Source organism: Balaenoptera acutorostrata, chromosome 6, assembly GCF_949987535.1.
Source record: "Balaenoptera acutorostrata chromosome 6, mBalAcu1.1, whole genome shotgun sequence".
In the NCBI taxonomy this organism is placed as follows: Eukaryota; Metazoa; Chordata; class Mammalia; order Artiodactyla; family Balaenopteridae; genus Balaenoptera; species Balaenoptera acutorostrata.
This window is the reverse complement of record NC_080069.1, coordinates 53,690,955-53,704,857: the sequence shown is the minus strand read 5'-3', so window position 1 is coordinate 53,704,857 and position 13,903 is coordinate 53,690,955. Positions and strand designations below refer to the sequence as shown.

Below are 13,903 nucleotides of genomic sequence, written 5' to 3'. Positions count from 1 at the left end.
GTTGACCATCACCTTGAAGACTAGAGGCAGATGGGACTTATTACAGGGCATAGGTGTATCTGAGTGGTACAAAGGATATAGACTGTATGAATTTCTTCTGGATTCCTGACTCACATCCTCTTAGCCTTGTCTCTGATGTCAGTGCACATGTAGTGATAGTTTGGCTTACCTCATGCTGACATCTTTTTTCAAGTACTGGATGTTTTGCACTTTTGCCTTCAGGTTTTTCCAATGCCGTAGTTGCCTCTGGGAAGCCCTCTGTTTGAGCAGGCATGTTCTGTCTGGAAGTATATAGGAATTTATTTACCCCAAAGTAAATCTCAATTAATGAGGGATATGAGCTATAGATAAAAATCATCAATCTTCAGGTAAACGATTCCAAAAGGTATTCTACATCCTCTTTAGAAGATGTCCAGGCAGGACTGAGGGCCAGTTGTCTGCAATAGTGATTTTAATAATGAATCTGTGTATTTGCTTGTCCACTATTCCTCACTCTTCCCAGTCCCTCACTCCTGCTCCCTATTTACAAGTTTTTACCTGAGGCACTACCTTTGAGAAAACTCAAGCTAAAAAAAGGTCCTTAAACCCCATTATGGCTCTATCCACTATTTTCTACCCTATTTTATGCTGTTTCTCCTTGCTGCTTCCCTGTTATATGCCAAAGAAATAAATGGAGAAGTAAAAGGGAGGAACCATCAGCAAAGAATTGAATAGAATTTCCACAAGGACTTAAGCTGCCAATTGAGAGGGTCCACTGAGTAGTCTAGAAAACGGTTAAAAATAGATTGTTTGGAAGTTTTTCTACATGTCTGTTTTTATCTCTACATCTGGTATACAGCCGTCCTCCTGAGATTTTTCTTTATTATCTTCACGTGCTGAAACTTCTCCTTGGAAGGCTTTAAATTTTTCAGTTCTCTTTTAAATAAACTAAAGGAAGAAGAAAGAAAACAGTTTTTATATTTACCCATATTTAACATTTCTATTGCTATTCACTCTTTTATTTATTTATTTATTTATTTATGTATTTATTTATTTATTTATTTATTTATTTTTGGCTGTGTTGGGTCTTTCGTTTCTGTGCGAGGGCTTCCCCTAGCTGCGGCAAGTGGGGGCCACTCCTCATCGCGGTGCGCGGGCCTCTCACCACCGCGGCCTCTCTCGTCGCGGAGCACAGGCTCCAGACGCGCAGGCTCAGCAACTGTGGCTCACGGACCCAGTCGCTCCGCGGCACGTGGGATCCTCCCAGACCAGGGCTCGAACCCGTGTCCCCTGCCTGCATTGGCAGGCAGACTCTCAACCACTGCGCCACCAGGGAAGGGAAGCCCCTGTTATTCACTCTTTAACTATGAGTTTCCATCTGATATAATTTTCTTCAATGTGAATAACTTCTTTTAGGGCAGACTTACTGGGTAATAACTTTTCTTTATTTCCATTCATCTCAAAAAGTCCATTTTCAAAGGCTATTTTTACTGATTATATAATGCTGGTTTGATAGATTTTTTGTTTTTGCTTTTTAAAAAAATTTTCCATGCTTATATATGTTCTACTGTGTTTGTCTCCATTGTGTCTGACGAGAAGCCAGGCATTACTTGTAGCATTCTTCTTCTGTATGTAATATGTTCTTTTCACTTTAGGTGCTTTCAAGATTTTTCATTTATATTTGGATTTCAGTAGTTTGATTGTGATGTGCTTAGGTATAGTTTCCTTTATACTTATCCTGCTTAAGGCTCATTGAGCTTTTTGGATATGTAGGTTAATATATTAAACACATTTGTAAATTTTAGGCCATCATTTCTTCAAATATTTTCTCCCTCATTCTCTCTGTCCTCTCCATGGAGGACTTCAATTATATGGATGTACACCTCTTGATATTATTCCATAGTCATGAAGGCACTGTTCAATTATTTTTCAATATTTTTTTCTTTTAGCAAATCGATCTTAAAGTTCTTTGCACTGCTCCCCACCCCCCGAAATCTATAATCTGTTTTTAAGTTCATTCAGGAATTTTTCACTCCAGATATTATACGTAGTAGTTCTAGAGTTTTCATTTTGTTCTTTTTTTTAATAGCTTTTGTTTTCCTGTTGATACTCCACATCTGTTCACTCTTTACAGTCATAATTTCTCTTAAGTCTTTGAACATATTGATGATAGCTTCTGTAAAGTCCTTTTCTGCTAATTATGACACTGGGTCATTTCAGAGTTTGCTTTGTCTTGACTACTTTGTGTCTTGACTATAGGTCATATTTTCCTTTTTTCCTAGTTCCTAGTGTTTTTAAATTACATACAAAGCATTGAAGATAATTTGTTGTAGAGATTTTGGGGTCTGTTACAAAGGTCGACAAGAATGTTGATCTGTTGTGGAAGCACAGCATCAGCTGAAATCAGTTGTTCAGCCTTTCAACAGTTGCTCTCTGCTGGGCTATTTGGAGTCTCCTCCATGTGTGCACAGTTAAGTGGTTAGCCAAGGATTTGAAAAGAGTTTATATGGAGATTCTGGGGCTTTCTCTGTGGTTTCCCCCTTTCAGGGCTTTCTCTTCAATATCCAGTCACTTTGGCATCCCTGAATTCCTTCTCTGACTCCTCAAGTCAGAAAGCCACCCTGCACCACATGGAGTAAGAAATGTCCTCTGAAGAAAAGCTTTATAAAGCTCACCCAATGCAATTGCCTTCATTCAAGGGTTGAACCACTTCCATCTTGGACTCCTTTTAGCTGTTCTCAAGTATCTTCATGTAATTGTTGTTTTTTATACTGCTTCAAAGTTCATAATTGTTATCTGTGGGACGGTTAATACAGGTATTCAGCTATATCTAGAACTAGACTCTACTATTATAAAGCTCTTACCTTGTCACGTATTTCTTTAAAAAAACTTCAGTGGCTCTTCCTTGTCTGTAGAATAAAAACAGATTCATTAGACTGTTAGTCTAACAAATGCACGCTATTTAAAAATTTTTCCCCACAGCAGACCCCATATTCCAGCCAAACTGAACTGGTTTTCAAACATTCTGGTTCACTATGCTCCTTTACTCATACAATTCTTTAGAATAGCATTTCTCCTATATTTGCATGTCCAAATCCTGACTGTGTTTCAATATCTAACTCAAATGTCAACTCCTCCATGAAAGCTATCCTTACCTCTCCAGTTTGAAGTGACCTCATTTTCCACCAAACTGTCTTTTTATAGTTCATTCTTTCATTCATTTAATAAGTCACTCAGGTGTCAGAGGTCATAATGAGCACACAGGTTTAAAAGATGGATAAAACATAGTCCCTATCCAGGAGAAATCTCTGTTCCTATAGTGGCAGAGAAAGTCAAGTCAACAGGAAGGTGATAAGTGCTGCATGCAGAAGTTGCTGTGGGAAGCTTTGCAGTGCATCACAAAGCAGAGCTGAGAAACAGTATCTTAATAACTGGTGCACCTGCTTTGTGTGTGTGTGTGTGTGTGTGTGTGTGTGTTTTCTTCTGGTTGCACCGTGTGGCACGTGGAACTTCCCCGACCAGGGATCGAACCCGTGTCCCTTGCAGTGGAAGCGTGGAGTCCTAACCACTGGACTGCCAGGGAATTCCCTTGTGGGAAGGTTTGAAGAGGGAAGGCCAACTCAGTCTAGGGTATTAGGGACAGCTCCTTGAGTCAAGTAATCCTAGACCTAACTCTTGAACAATGAATTATCTAGATTAGATACATGGACCAGGAGAGGAGAAACATTCCTGAAAGAGAAAACTACAAATTTGCAGGCAGAGAAGTAGGCATGAATATTGTATGCTTAGGGAAATGCAAATTATCCATATACCTTGCAAAATGTGCATTATGCATGAGTGGAAAAAATCTGGAGTCATCCTTTTTTCTTCTTTTTTTTCATCCTCCACCTCAAATCCCTCTGAAAGTACATTATCTTCTCTTTAATTCCCATGTTACCATCTTAGTCCAAATCACCATCAACTTTCAATGGACATCTGAAATACCCTAGTAACTGGTTTTCCTGCTTCTATTCTTGTGCCCTTAAACATCAGTTTTCAATCCATTGCCTAAGTGACCTTTGGAACATGTAAACAAGATGATGTTGCTCCCCTGCACATAATCATTCAATAGCTGCCCACTGCACTAAAAACAGAGCCCAAACACCTTGCCATGACCTCCTCGACCTCCTTGACATATCACAAGCTATGGGCACTACCTACTACTCTGACCTCATTTTTACACTTTTCTCTGCCTTAACGTGCTTCAGAAGTACTTGGCCTTTTCCTCAATTCTCAAACTCTTCAAGAGTCCCTCTACCAGAGGACCTTGACATTTGCTATTCCCCCTGCCTAGAATGTTCCCCTCCTAATCTTTACAGTTGGCTCCTTCTTGTCTTTAAATTCTTAGGAAAAATATCATCCCCTCAGAGGGGCCTTCACCTCCTCAGTCACATCCTTGCTTTAAATTGTTCAGATCACTTGTGATTATCTCAAATTATTTTATTTGGTTATTTAATATCTCTCTGCCAGCAGACAACATGCTTTTTACAAGCAGGGATGTACTGTATATTCTTCAACCTGCTCTGTGTCCTGGGAGGCTGACTTCTAATAGCTGTATCAGCTGGGCTCTCCTGCCCTCCAGCTTCCAATTGAGTTCATTTAAGCAGAGATCAGAGGGCAGGAGGAAAGACTTAGTGGTAGCTGTGTTTTTCTACCAAAGGTCATAGCTTTTCAGGCAGTCCTCTCCTACAGCTCTTGGATTCATCACTATTTCCTCTCTCTGATGATTTAGGCCTATAGGTGATACATTTTGGCTACTTGGCTTCTCTTCTTAGCTGTTGCTAGACTCAGGATGCTTGTTTCCCCTAATGCTGTCCACATCCTTTACAAATAGACCCTTCATTAAACTCTTTAATTATCTGTTTCAAGTATGCCATCTATTTCTTTCTGGGACCTTGAATTTTGTTCTCTAAGGTATTGCTAGTATCTAACACAGAGTCTGGTACAGGTAATGATCAACACCTGTTTGTTGCATGGATGAATGATTGGACTCTTGTTCTGTAATCAGAATCTATTAAGCTGTAAGCTCCCTTAATATTTTAAAACGAGGATTCTATTTTTAAAACTTCTTGAAGAACTAAACTTCTTGAGAGCATAGTCTGTGTTTCATTTTAAATCTAAGCCTAAGATATGGTGAAAATGGGCATCTATTTTTTTTCTTTTTTTAAAAAAATATTTTTCTACTTCTTATACTTTATTTTAAAATTTTATTTGTTTTTTTATTATTTTTATTTTTTGGCTGCGTTGGGTCTTTGTTGCTGCGTGAGGGCTTTCTCTAGTTGCTGCGAGCTGGGGCTACTCTTCGTTGTGGTGCGTGGCTTCTCTTGTTGCGGAGCACGGGCTCTAGGCACGTGGGCTTCAGTAGTTGTGGCATGCGAGCTCAGTAGCTGTGGCTTGCGGGCTCTAGAGCACAGGCTCAGTAGTTGTCGTGCACGGGCTTAGGTGCTCTGCGGCATGTGGGATCTTCCCGGACCAGGGCTCGAACCCGTGTCTCCTGAATTGGCAGGAGGACTCTTAATCACTGTGCCACTAGGGAAGTCCCAATATTTTTTTCTTTAAAGAAGTAATTGTATGTTTGGTTTTTGGAAATACAACGCATTGTTTTTTGTTTTTTTAAATTTAATAGCTACTCTTTTTATTTATTTATTTATTTATAGCTGTGTTAGGTCTTCGTTTTCGTGCGAGGGCTTTCTCTAGTTGCGGCAAGTGGGGGCCACTCTTCACCGCGGTGCGGGAGCCACTCTTCACTCTTCATCGCGGTGCACGGGCCTCTCACTAACACGGCCCCTCCCCACAGGCTCCAGACGCGCAGGCTCAGCAGTTGTGGCTCACGGGCCCAGTCGCTCCGCGGCATGTGGGATCTTCCCAGACCAGGGCTCGAACCCGTGTCCCCTGCATTAGCAGGCAGACTCTCAACCACTGCGCCACCAGGGAAGCCTCCATTGTTTTTAATATATGCTATTTCCTGGAATATAAATCATGGAATATACCATAAACAACATCTACTTTTACAGATGAAGAAACTGAGGACCAGACCTGAAGAGTGATTGTTCAAGGATACTATGGTACTGCAACCAGTTTTTCCTTTCAGGTTTTTGTTCTCTTGATGATATTAGATTGTTTCATCAAATATTAAGTGAATCCTCAAGTCAGACTTATCCCAGATCACCTGACCCTTATTAACCATCTTTTTTTTCAGCTGCACAAACTTGCCCTTTCATTCTGGTAACCAAAGCTCCTATAATTCAGAAAAGATTTGGGCACTACCTTGCCACTGAGTTCAGTCTTTCACCAAACATCCTTCTACAGAGGCCCAGTTAAACTCTGGATAGTACTAAGTATTCTCTCCTAGGTGCTCTGGCCTAGATGGTGAAAGCTGTGGCAATTTACCCACAGCTCCTGCTCCTTCAGATCACTTGCCAGGTGACTCCCCCATCCTGCCTTCTGCAGGGTCAGCCCTCCCCTGATGTCCAGCTCTCTCAGTTGACCCTATAAGTTTATATAGATATATATGGTATAGGTAGATGCAGGAATAATCCACATAGGATCTTCTTCATTCTAATTAATTGGCTATGTGTATTATTATGACCTGCTTGTGGGCAAGGACTGAATGTTAAATGCTTTGACTCATTAGAACCTAGCAGAGTGCTTCAATTCTTAGTAATCATTTAATTCTATTGAATGAAGAAGGAAATTCTTCAAATCATGAACTTTAAACCAACATCATTAAAGTTGTAATGATAAGCTAGCTCATTCTAGGCATGTTCTGGATTGTGAAACTAAAGGAGTAATTTAAAAACTTGGAATAAATACAATAAAATTACACATTATGGTTACAATGATGTATGTATATCTACATAGGGGCAAGAACAAAAAAATAAAATACGCAGTTTTAGTGTAGTAAAGTTAATGAATAATTTTCATTTCTTTTGCTTTTTTTAAAAAATTATTTTTAAAGGCTTTGTGAAGTGAATACAAGGTTGGAGGAAGAAAACTTGGAAGAAAATGATAGGTGAGTAACGACAATGATAAAGAGCTGTGATAAAGAGAGTTAGAAATCAAGTGGTTTCTGGTTACAGAATTTCAGAAGAGCCTTGTGTGAGGAGGTTGATCTATGAAGGATGATGACCATCTCCGTTAGGGACCAGACAGGAGGCAACAGGCTTAGGTTACAGCATGAGGGATTTAGATAAGAGAAAAGGAAAAATTTTCAGACAGTGAGATTTGATAGACACTGGAATGTGTAACTGGGGAAGCTTGTGGAATTTCCTTCTCTAGAGGTTTTTTAAAAATAGAACAGCATCTCATCTGCTCAAAGGATGGACTCTATTTGACCTTTCAGAGTATCCACTGAACCCAGAAGGTACACACACCTTAGAGAAGAAAGTAGGCTTGAATGATCCTAGGTAGCTTGTGAAATAAAAATGGGGTGAATAAATTTCATGTTTAATTTGATCTATATATATCATATATGTAAATTATGATGGTTATAGTTCTTCCTTTTCCTTTCAGTTGAATATTTTCATTTTTAAGGCCTGGAGTTTAGGGTTTAAGTAAAAATATTGCAGGGAGGGAAGAAGGAAACTATCTTACTTTAGAGCCTATTTTTATAGGGACATAGGTAAGGAGAAAAAAACATTTTGGATAGTTTGATTTTGATTTCACTTCCTAGTCTAAATAAATTTTTTAAAAAACATTGACCTTTCTGGTGGCTTTAATATTTTTTAGGGTAAAAATTTTAAAAATTAACTTAGATCTGTATGTTTCTTTAAGTGTTTTTGGCAGAACTGGTATTCCAAACTGGAAGAGGTTCTCTGTATTTAATTTCCTCTCCGGAAGTTTACCTTCAGAAGTCCAAGTGTGAGGTCAAGCCTTGGGTTGCCGGAAATGGTAATGTCCTTTACTGTCTGAGCACCCAGACAGCACTTAATGAAACATCCTACTTTGTGGACATTGGTAAGGATTAAAATGCTTTAACTATTTCCTCTTATTTTGTGATTTGTGATTTCTATATGCAGTCTTGTAAGACTCAAATAAAATTATATGTAAGAGCTGTGTTCTCTGTATTCAGCTATAACTGCAGATTTCCAGTTATAGGTGACATCCCTCTTTTCCTTCCTAAAACCAAAACGTATTACGGGTCAAAAGGGATGTAAATTGTATTCATTATCTACCTCAAGCAAAAACAATTCCAGGGTATTCTAAACTTGATTTCTTTCTAACTCTGTTTTGTTGACCTGAGGGCATTTACAGGTTAAAGCAGTGAATCATAATTTCTCATATTCGTAGAGCTCTTCATATTTGTCAAAGTGCTTACTCAGCTAATATCTAATTTGATCTTAATAAGAACCTCATGAATGTCATGATCTATAGATGAGAAGATGGAATCTCAATAAGGAGATGTAACTTGCCCAGGATCACAAAACTTGCAAATGCAGAGTCAAAATACTTCTGATTTCAACATCTGTGTCTCTTCCACTGTATCAGGCTATGCTGTCTGTGAAAAATCTTTGCTTTCCTGGTGTTTTATTTTTTTCACCATTGATGAGATCTTTGCCTCTGATTCATTCTGAACCAAAATTATACTGAGACCATTACACTAATGTTATTATTACCAAATAGAAAATTGTGCTATCATTCTTGTGGAATAAAACACCAAAGGTTTAAAAAATTTTTGCCATTCCACATATTAAGTCATGTAAATTCTGATAGGACACTCCATATGGAGATTACAACCTATTCTAATTCATACTAGCTATTGATTATTAAGCAGCATTTTGTTTTTATTACAAAACTTACTTTAAGTATTGAGTCAGTCTCTGACAATGTTGAACACAACTTCTACATCCCCAGCTCTCTGTCCTGGGTGTCTTTAGGGTACAGTGGCTTTATTTCCTTCTCTAACATTTCGGAAGTTTGTTTAATACTGACTCAGAGGAAGCATTCTAGCTGAGTCCTCACATGGTCTTGTTTACAGCTCCGGAGTGCACATAATAGATAAGCTACTGATTTCCACAAGACCCCCCGCACTTCCTGGGTGTGTGGGTGTGTGTGCTTGCGCCTGTGAATTAAGATTGTGCAATCTCCCTGCTTAGCTGCATCAAGTTGCAAAGTCATTTCACATCTCTTAAACATTTCTCTAGCAAGCCTAATTTCATAACCCCAAAACCATTGTATTCCATAGGAGGTGTGTTGGTAACTAGTAATTAACACTGAAAAGCCCATGAGTTTATAACAAGATCAAACCTGATATTGAGGCAAGGAGTAGAGAAATTTGCCTAAGGAAATATTGTGAAATAAAGCTGCAAATGGCCATAGATGAACACTGTTCCATCTGCAGGATTTCTTTCCTTGATCATAATTATAACTGCCACTTGTCTAGTTACACGGCAAGAACTTTGTTAGGTCAGCATCATCTTATTTGATTCTAATGGTAGCCCTGAAAGATAAATATGGCTAAAGGAATTTTGTAGAAGACAACCAGATAATTCAAATAATGTGTTCTGTGTTGCCCTGATCTCTCTTTGGTTCCTTTTTGATGTTACTCTGCATGAAATTTAATTGTAGGTTACATAAGGTATAGTAGAATTTATTAGAAGAACTGCCTCTGTATATTAAGGGGGTTTGGGCTAAAGGTGTTTGGAGGATGATGATAGTGGGCTGAGGATGGCTCCATGAAACTCTTGAATATTTCAGGGAAAGTGGATCTAAGGCAGAAATGTCACATAGACCTCAGATCATTCTTACCTGGAGATAGAGAATGTGTGCATGAATGTGTATGTAATCTGTCTTGGGCATAGTACTGAAATGATTAAATCCATCATGAACAAGAACTGAACATTAAAAATCCAGAAGCAGATTTTCTTTAACCAACTCTTTGCATCAAAACCGAGCAACATTTATTATCTCAAGATTGTGCTTACCAAATTTAGGCATTCTTTGTAACTCAGTTTTTAAAAGCCATCATAATTTCTTCCCTTTGTTTTCTCTTTCCAGCTGCTGCTGCTTCTGAATTATGAGGCTTGCCATGCATCACTTCTGCAGTGGATAGCTTTACTTTTGCAAAGTGTATGGAATGAAGTTTGCGGGGATGTAGACTGCAGGCACTGAAAGACCTAAATGAATGTGTAAGAATGACCACAAGGCACCAGACGTGGGTGTATTTATCCGTTTGTCTCATTACTAAGAGGTTTTAGTTCCAAAAAATATCCGGAAGGATTTAGTTTTGGGGAAGTGGGGAGGGAGAAGGAGTGGAATAAGATTTTTGAATTTTTAAACAATTTATTTGAGCTCCCTATTGATATATTCTATTTTCTTTGCATCAGAATCAGAATTTCTTAAGGGACACTTAAAGATTTTCACACCAGTGTCCACAGGCATTGGAAAGTTGATTTTGAAATTTATTTAGTGTGTTAATAAAAAGGCATTTTCTTTCAAAGGAAACTGGAAATTGCAAAGTTTAAATATTAGTTATTAAAACAGCAATTAAGACTTTTTGTGGCCAAGAAATACACTTGTCTTGGTGGCACATGCTTTGCTCCACTTTCAAGCTAATTGTGTTTATGTAGTTCTAGCTGATGTTCTACTTGTCAAAGAGGTCATGTAGTTTCATTGATAGAGGATATATGATAGAGGATATATACTCTCTTTGCAGAGCCAGAATAGGACAGTGGTGAAGCTATTCAGTTCTGGAGTCAGACTGCTTGGGTTAAAATCCAAGCTCTGTCTCTATCAAATTTTGTGACCTTGGCAAGTTAGTTAACCTCTCTGTGCCTCTGTTTATTTATTTGTAAAACAGGGACGATAATAATATGACCTATCTTGTGGGGTTATTTTGAAGATTAAAATGAAAGAATCATGACAAGCATTTGACACGTAGTAAGAGATCAATATACGTAATTCTTCAAAATTTACATGTAGTCATATTCACCTCTTTCTGGTGTACAGTTCTATGAGTTTTAATACATGCATAGATTATTATAATCACTAACACACCAACACAATAGGATACAGACTAATTTCAACACCCCAAAGAATTCCCTTACGCTGTCTCTTTCTGGTCAGACACTAGTGCCACTCCCCTCCCTCCCCCAGATCCTAGCCCCTGGCTACCACTGATGTGTTTTCTGTCCCTATGGTTTTGCCCTTTTTCAGAATGTCATATAAATGGGATCATACTGTATGTGATCCCATACAGTATGGGATCCCTTTTAAGACTGACACCTTTTACTTAGCATAATGCCTTTGTGATACAACCTGATTTATATAGAATCTTATCTGAAGAGCTGACTTCATGGAAAAGGGATTGGGTGAGAGTTTTTTTTAAGGATCATTAAAGGGAAGAAAAGCTCAGATTAATATTATCTAAAAGGAGAGTTTGTCTTAGCATGAGAAAGGAAATTTTCAGAGTTATCAAAATATCTAAATAGGATGCATCTTCAAGAGGAAGTTATTTCCCTGTCATTAAGGGTCTAGAAACATAAGCTGAAAAGCCACTTGGAAGGCAAGGTGTAGAAAGATATGAGTCAAATATAAATTAACTGAGAGAAAAGTGTGTTTGTGTATGGAGGCTTGGAGTGGGGCAAGGTGTTGGAAGGTCACAAATAATCCCAAATAATCTGTAAACGTAGTCATATTAGCTCTGTATCATGTGTGCAAATTAACTATTGTTGAATGCAGAGGGGACTTGGGCCCTAATCACCTCCATGGCTGTATAACTGGACAGGCTAGCCAGCTGCTATTATAAAATAGAGGAGTAGCCTTAACCAGAATTGGTAGAGAGAGCACAGTGGGGTGGGGAGATAGCAAGATTGAAGGAAGGGAAGGAGTTGTGGTGGAGGCTGAGCAGACAAAGCTGCAACTGGCGGGGCTGGAGTTGTAGGTCAATGCACTGCATATGTGGTCCCAGGGGCAGCAATTATCATCATATTCTACAACTATCATGTGTCTTCTCCTAATTTACACACACAGACACACATATTTATGCACACACATAATATATTATGTGTGTGAATGTATGTTTTTAACTTGATCTATCTTTATTTTGCAAATCAGGTAACTTGCTCCCAGAAAATGGAAAGTCTACCATATCAGCTACGATTTCCTGCACATCAGGTAACTTGCTCCTAGAAAATGGAAAGTCTACCATATCAGCTACGTTTTTCTGCAAATCAGGTAACTTGCTCCTAGAAAATGGAAAGTCTACCATATCAGCTAAGATTTTCTGGGCATACACTAGGGCAATTTATATGCTATTTAATTTAATCCTTGAGTCAATAGCCTGTGGGAGAAATTACTTTTTCCATTTGATAGATGAGGAGATTGAGGTTCTGAGAAGTGAAGTGACTGTACCCAGAGAAACAGAGATAGTGAATAAAGGCAGAGCCAGATTTTGTTGTGTCTGTTTATCTTTAAGGTCTAGGCCTTTGCCTTTGCTGGGCTTTTGCCTTTACTCTGCTTTCACATGATGATGAGAATGGTTGGATTTGGAGACTTTCTATTTGAAAATCCATGACCCAATTTTAAATATGAGGGAACAAAATATCTTATAAAGTGTATTCTGTAATGATACTTTCTCTTTGTATGTTTGTTGTTATTATTATTAGTGGTGACAATACCTTACAACCACAGTTACCAACTGAACTTAGCAAGAAGTTTAGGAAAGGAACACTAAGCTGTGGAAAAATCTTATAATCAGAAGACCTAAGTTAAAATTTCAGTTCTGTTCTTTATAGCTGCCTGATCTCTCTAAGCTTTGTGTTTGTTGGTGAATTTAAAGTGATAATACCAACTTCCCAGGGTTACTGTATGATTTAAATGAGAAAATGTATGGGTAAATGCTTAGCTATGCTTATCACATGGTAAGCATTTAATAGGAGTTTGAGAAATTAGATGAAAATATCATTAAGAAGGACTTTTAATTTCAAGACGTAAGCATAAGAATATAGGATATGGGAGGTTGGCGGAGTAGAAGGGTGTGCGCTCACTCCCTCTTACAAGAGCACCGGAACCACAACTAACTGCTGAACAATCATTGAAAGGAAGACACTGGAACTCACCAAAAAAGATACCCCACATCCAAAGACAAAGGAGAAGCTGCAACAAGACGATATTCAAGAACATGGAAGATATACTGCCTTCTACATAATTTGCAATCGAAGACAGAAAAAAAAAGAGATAAGCCTTGTGGCTGACAGGGTCTTGGTGCTCCAGCCGGGTATCAGGCCTGTGCCTCTAAGGTGGGAGAGCCGAGTTCAGGACATTGGTACACCAGAGACATCCCGGCTCCACATAATATCAAACGGCGAAAGCTCTCCCAGAGATGCCCATCTCAACACTAAGACCCAGCTCCACTCAACAACCAGCAAGCTACAGTGCTGGACACCCTATGCCAAACAACTACCAAGACAGGAACACAACCCCACCGATTAGCAGAGAGGCTGCCTAAAATCATAATAAGGTCACACACAACCCAAAACACACCAATGGACGCTGTCCTTCCTGCCAGAAAGACAAGATCCAGCCTCATCCTCCAAAACACAGGCACCAGTCCCCTCCACCAGGAAGCCTACACAACCCACTGAACCAACCTTAGCCACTGGGGGCAGACAACAAGAACAATGGGAACTATGAAACTGCAGCCTACGAAAAGGAGACCTCAAACACAGTAAGTTAAGCAAAATGATAAGACAGAGAAATACACAGCAGATGAAGGAGCAAGGTAAAAACCCACCAAACCAAACAAATGAAGAGGAAATAGGCAGTCTACCTGAAAAAGAATTCACAATAATCATAGTAAAGATGACCCAAAATCTTGGAAACAGATAGAATGGAGAAAATACAAGAAACGTTTAAGGACCTAGAAGAACTAAAGAGCAAACAGTGA

The 13,903-nt window shown here is 38.9% G+C and overlaps 1 protein-coding gene across 1 annotated transcript in view; it reads right to left on the bottom strand.

Annotated features, from left to right (window-relative positions):
- The window catches only part of CDKN2B (cyclin dependent kinase inhibitor 2B), a 148,892-nt gene that overhangs the window by 129,269 nt on the left and 5,720 nt on the right, over positions 1–13,903 (bottom strand). Inside the window, exons 2-3 of the mRNA XM_007176824.3 lie at positions 2,844–2,888; positions 170–281 (exon numbers count right to left, since the gene is read on the bottom strand). Of these exons, the coding sequence (XP_007176886.1) occupies positions 170–274 (105 nt within the window). The 5' untranslated portion in view covers positions 275–281; positions 2,844–2,888. The remainder of the gene's footprint in view (positions 1–169; positions 282–2,843; positions 2,889–13,903) is intronic.